Source organism: Tenrec ecaudatus, chromosome 9 (genome assembly GCF_050624435.1).
Source record: "Tenrec ecaudatus isolate mTenEca1 chromosome 9, mTenEca1.hap1, whole genome shotgun sequence".
NCBI classification, from domain to species: domain Eukaryota; kingdom Metazoa; phylum Chordata; class Mammalia; order Afrosoricida; family Tenrecidae; genus Tenrec; species Tenrec ecaudatus.
The window spans coordinates 77,896,641-77,902,724 of NC_134538.1; the positions used below are offsets into that span (position 1 = coordinate 77,896,641).

The 6,084-nt window shown below is 52.5% G+C and overlaps 1 protein-coding gene across 1 annotated transcript in view; it reads right to left on the reverse strand.

Annotated features, from left to right (window-relative positions):
* The window catches only part of PLEKHA8 (pleckstrin homology domain containing A8), an 82,341-nt gene extending 77,304 nt beyond the window's left edge, over positions 1 to 5,037 (reverse strand). The window contains exon 1 of the mRNA XM_075558225.1: positions 4,638 to 5,037. Coding sequence (XP_075414340.1) covers positions 4,638 to 4,677 — 40 coding nt within the window. The 5' untranslated portion in view covers positions 4,678 to 5,037. The remainder of the gene's footprint in view (positions 1 to 4,637) is intronic.
* Between the last annotated feature and the right edge of the window lie 1,047 nt (positions 5,038 to 6,084).

Here is a 6,084-nt window from a genome sequence, read left to right on the forward strand (position 1 = left end):
ACTTCTCTGCTCAAATGCGATACCAAATTTGATCTCGTGTCAAGCTGTCGGCTTGAGAATACTATGCCAAGGCAGCAGCTACACTGGCTTTGGGAGAAAAATTCATAATGAACAAGAATTCTGGTTAGGATGACATGTAAAGTTACCATCTACTTTCTAAAACCAATTTCAGCAGAATCTGAGAAAGTACACCTAACTCCTCATTTACCATCTATCTTGTTATACAACATTGTGCATTTACAGCACTAGTTAAAAAAAAAAATCCAGCCCATGTTTGACAAGCTCACAGCTGAAGCCGCCAACTGGCCAGAAGGCCTTTCTCTGGGGCCCCTATCCTCACTCCAGAGCCACTGTTGCAGAACCTCACATGAGAGCGAGAACGGCGGTGGATGGGGGAACACTTCTGAGTAGGTTCTGGGAAGGCAGCAGGGGCCCAGGAGGAGGCAGGGGAGAGGAGGGTTGCTGCCGATGCTCCTTCTACTCAAGCGCCTGGAGGGACAACGCCCTGCACTTGGAAGGGTCCCTGGCCCTGGAAGTAAGTCCAGGACTGGGAGCTGCTAAGCTCCTCTTCCAGGAGCTGCTGGCCTCCAGTTCTCTGCCACAGATCCCGAGACCTCTCGGACCAGCAGCTGCTATCTGTGAGGTCCTCCCCAGCCTGGGGGAGCACCATGCAGCTGGGGTTGCCGGGGGGCAGCTGTGGGGAGCTTGGGGTGCAACCTCCACTGATCACTTGACCCCTGGTCCCACTGGTTACCTGAGCCTAGGGCCATCAACTGGGCCTCTAGTCCAGACAGCAGGCCCCAGGTCCACTTGTACCCAGCCCCGATGGCAGGGCCTCGGGGTCCAGTACATGGCAGTGCCGGGCGGGGGTACACCAGTTCTTAGGGTTTGAGCTCCAGGGCCACCTCTCTGCCCTGCTCCTTGCATGATGAGGGCTTTGCCCAACATCCTGGTCTTTGGTCTGTAATTAGGTCCAAGAGGGAGGAGTGGGTGTGGTGAATCTCTATGAAAGTTTCTAACACGCCACACTCTCTGGGAAAGCATCCGCACAGGAGGGGGAGGAAACATTTGTGCCTTGAAGGTTACCACCGTTCCTTAATGGACCTCCTAATGGAAGCGAAGGTTCTGAGCTACACGCAAGGAAAGCATTCACTGCGCCGTGAGCTTCTCGTCTGTCCAGCGAGAGGCAGTGGATGTGCTGAGGGAGCGTGCAGCATGATGTAAACACTGCCCCTGAGAGCGGGGCCAGTAAGGACGGTGTCACCCAGTCCAAGAAGTCACGGTGACAACCCCCCACACCCACTCCCACACACAGCTCCTTCTGTCAAGGCAGTGAGGGCTCACACCCTGACTGGGAGGAGGAGGATAGAAATGAATTACTGCACTGGGTGACTGGGCAATACAGACACCTTAGCAACACCTCCCCCACCCCCACCCAACCCCTTCATGTGACCAGCCTCTGGGGCCATGAGTGCCATCTCCCTGCAGCCTCAGGGAGTGCAGTCTGCACCCTCTGTGCCCTTCGAGTGAAACCAGTCTCTGTCTCGGGCTGTGGCTCCAGCTCCTGTCTTCTACAGAGCTTCCAGTCAGGCATCACTCACAGCATTTTACTGAGGAAGCAAAGGTAAAATCTATTCCAACCAGAGAGATGGTACAGGTGTCTCGGGCTGTGGCTCCAGCTCCTGTCTTCTACAGAGCTTCCAGTCAGGCATCACTCACAGCATTTTACTGAGGAAGGAAAGGTAAAATCTATTCCAACCAGACAGATGGTACAGGTATCACATGACAAAAGTTCCAAAGGATCCTCCCAGAGAAATCTCGCTTTACTGAAGCATACACAAGTACAGTCAGGAAGAAGAAAAGGAAAAGTAGGTACTGATACTAAAGACAATACACCCCACACAGAAAAGATGAGAAAGCAGGGCTGTGAACTCATTCTTCCAGACTGTTCTTATGACTGCTGGAGAGAATATGGGAGAGACCTCACAATGAACAATCTGAACCAGGATAATAGCCGGGAGAGGAGAAACCTAGAGGCCAAAGGCTCACAGAAAGCAACGGCTGCGTGTATGCTGCACAGTAACCAAATCTCTTGTCCGACACAGTTGGAAACAGCAATGCTCTGCTCAAAGAAGACTGCTAACTACACCACTTAGATGTGTCACTCTCCACAATCCCAACAGTATTTCTCCTAAAAAGGTTCACTATGCCGCTTCTGAATCTTCCGTTCCAGGGCTTTGACCAGTAATTTTTCATGTTCCCATGGTTATTCTGCTTTGTTCAAATGCTTAAAATAAGGGCCTGTCCGGATTTCCTTTCGTCCATCATGACTTAACTGGTTCAAAGTTGCTGGATGCCGTAAAAGAAAACGAAAGGTTAAAAAAAGGAGTTGGGGGGGGGGGGGAAGCACCAAGGACAAAAGAATAGATAAAGCCGCACAAATCAAGAGGCTGAAATCTTCTGATCCATTTTAGGAATGCCTGTGAAACTACACAGGTTATCCAGCGTGTGCACATCTGGAAAACCACCAAGTACTTGAAAGATGTCACTTTGCAGAAGCAGTGTGTGCCCTTCCACATTACAATGGTGGAATTAGCAGATGTGCCTGGACCAAACAGTGGGTTAGGCACAGGGTCGGTAGCCCCAAAAGAGTGCTGACTTTTTGCTGCATAGGTTTAAAATTGCAGAGCATGATGCTGAACCTAAGGGTTTAGCTGTGGAATCTCTGGTCCTTAAGCATATCCAGGTCAAGAAAGCCCCTCAGATGCGCTGTTGGCAACTGCTCACGGTCCGATCAACCCCTTTATTCGCTCCCCCTGCCACGTTGAAGTCATACTGAAAAGGAACAAAGTGTTCTGAAAACAGAAGAGACGTTTGCATAGGAGAAAAACACATCTAGAAGAAACTAAAGAAGTAAAGACTTGGGGCTCAGGAGTAGAGTAAGCTTAAAACACAAGCTAATGAAAGTGGATAAATAAATAGATAAATAAAGACCCATGCGTCTCAGAACTGGTCAAACCTCCTTCTCTTGTTTTAGGTTAGCCAAGTATTAAGTAGCCTGTGGCCATGGACTGAAGCTCACATCCAATCTAATCACTGACAGTCCCTGAGATAAAAACCAGGTCTTCTAAAATAGTTGTCTATATTTATGATTACAGGAAAAATAGAAGAGGAATTCCTTTTGAACCATAATATGCATAAGGAAGGAATTCTGGGCAGGGCACACCCAACAGGTGTACCTGTTAGCCAAGGCTGTGCTGGGTAATCTCCTCAGTCACAAGGCCAAGGAAACCTCCCAGACACACTCATCCTTAAATCATGCCAGCACACCAGGACAACCTTTAAACGCTGTCCCAACCAAGAAAGGGTGAGATAAACATACCTCCTAACTCTCAAAAATACTAGCAGTAGTCTGGGTTTCAAAATCCAGGGCTATTAAATTTCCAGTGTTTCATTCTGTTGTACCTAGGGTTGCTATGAGTCCAGGGCACCTAACGATGACGAGAACAGCCTGTTTCCCACAATAAAAAGTTTTCTTTTTAGTTTCCAGCACCCCCCCCAAAAAAAACTAATGCATGGCGCCCTAAGTGTGTCTGTGTGAGACTGTGGCACAGGGGTGTCAGTGGCTGATTTCTCCCCCTCCTACCGAATATTGCCAGGCCTTTCGGGAGACACCTCTGGGTAGACTTGAACTTCCAAGCTTACAGTGACATGTAACTGCCAGTCACATGAACATGTTTGTGCCACCGGGGGACTCCTTCCAGGAGATCCTGCATGGGATAGAGTTTAACTGCTTGCTCCCCATAACCTCTGCTTCTATCTTTATGAAATCAGTTGCCAGCCTTTTCTTCCTCGGGTTGAATTCTGCCCCTGCTGCCCTTCAGATTAGCAGCGAATCACCATGTTCTGGTTCCACCCAGGCTTCCTCCTTGATTAAATATTGGTTGCATGGGTCAGGGTGGGTGCTTATCCTGAATCATCTTCACTGCTGAGTTCTAGTTACTGCAAGACACGAAGGAAGTCCATCCACAAACTGAAGTGGGGAGAGGGTGCTAATTTTTAAGCTACTCCGCGCGGTCGGAGTAACTTCTGAGTGAGTGACTGAAAGCAAACTCCTTGACCTTCTTCGGGGCTTTGTAACTGTGGGGGTGGAACTCTGCGAGCTTCGTCTACACCCTGGTAAAGCCCAAGGTGACAAAGGCAAAGTGTTTGCATTGAGAACTTTATTTATTTTTTTTAATTTCTGAAGGGGCCTTTCACCTCTGGAATTCCACGTGACTAATGCCATTCCCGTGGAAGTTTCCAACCTAGCAGCGAGCCTGGAGGCACACTCTTCCGGCAGAACTGGTGAAGCCCCACGGAGGACTACAACGCTGACCGGAGGTCATCGCGCCATTCAGGCCAGCCAACTTCGGTTTCCGGCCTTTCCTTGAAGTGCAAGGGCAGTTACGGCTCCCCCCAACCCGCGCCGGGGCCGGGGGTAGGGGTGGGGGGGGAGACCCGCTCTGGGACACAGCTGGTCTCCCAGGGGCCGTGACCCCATCCCCATCCCCCGGGGGCGTGTCCGGACGCCCTTCTGGGGCCGCTCAGACAAAGGGCCGGCCCCGGCGCGCCCCCGAGCCGGCGGGTCCACTCACCGCTCAGGTAGTTGGTCCACTTGTACAGCACGCCCTCCATGGCGCCGCTCCCCGGCGCCCGCCGGCCCCTCACTGCCCCCGCCCGCAGGCGGCGAGGAGCACCGGCCGGGGCTGGGCCATCGCCCGGCGCTGCGGAGACGCCCACTGCCGGTGCGCGGGTCCCGCGCGGGGCCGGCCGGCCGGCCTCACATCCTCGGCCCGGGGGCGGGGTCACTGCGGCGGCCTCGGCCCGGGAGGACGCTGCCGGCCGGTGGGGCTCCGAGCGCCCGGCGCGCGGTCCACCCGGACGCCCAGGCACCCGGGGGGGGGGGGTCCGAGGGGCAGCTACACGCCCGTCGGCGAGCGAGCCCACCGCGAGGAGCCCCGCCGCCGCGCTACCTGACCCCGCCGGCCGCCGGCCTCGGAGCACGCTCGCGCATGCCCGGTGCGCCCTGCGCGCCTCCCTTCCCGAAATCCACCCCGTGGTTTCGCGGCGGCGCTGACGTCGCCGGCTGAGCCCGCAGGGAAACTGAGTCCCGGGAAAGGGCCCGTACGCCGGCTAGCTAGGGGACCCTGAGCAAAAGAGGGGGAGGGGTCCCCCCAGGTGAGAAGTGGGGGAGACAGCTCTGACGCTTAATGATGCCATACATGGTTGAGCCCCAGTTTCTGTTTGGGGGACCGGCCCGGGGACCCTGCCGGTTCCAATGGGAACCTTATTTCACTGGTTTCGATTTGATCCCACACCCTGGAGGTACCCGACAGTAAAACTTACTACGGAGATGATGAGAATTTCTCGGTGGGATACCGTGTGCAAATATATGTTGTGTGAACCGGGAGGCTTCCTGAGGGGAGTGCCCACACCAGCAGTATTGGCATCACTTGGGAGTTCGTTGGAATGCGGTCTCTGTCCCCTAGCCCCGACCTGAAGAATCAGAACCTGCAGTTTAACAAGATCCCCAGGGGATTCCTCTACCTCCAGAGTCAGCATCTGCACTCTAACAAGATCCCCAGGGGATCCCTATGCACCTTAAAGTGTGAGAAACACTCTGCTAAGAACATTTGACCAGGGAAAGTATTAACCATAGATTTCTGCAGGAAAGAGGTTGCTAAACAACATAAACAGTGTGATTCAAAATGTTTTAGGCACATGTCCCACAAACCAGCGCCAAAGTGTGAGGATGGTATTTGTGGATGGAGGCATTCTAAATTACCTTTCTCTTTCCTCCACCCTGTTGCCTGTTTCTTAGGAACTTGTTTGCCAGATTCAGTAAAGAAAAAAATGCACTGTTTATCTGAAGTTCAAATTTAACGGGTACTTACTAAACCCTGCTTTATAATTCCAAATTACTTTTGAAATTAGGCAAGGGAACAAATGTAACACTGACAAAATTAGGATAAGATTGCTGGTATAGAACTGGTAAACATGACTATTTCCTCTTTAAAACAAAGGTCTGCACACCCTTACCCT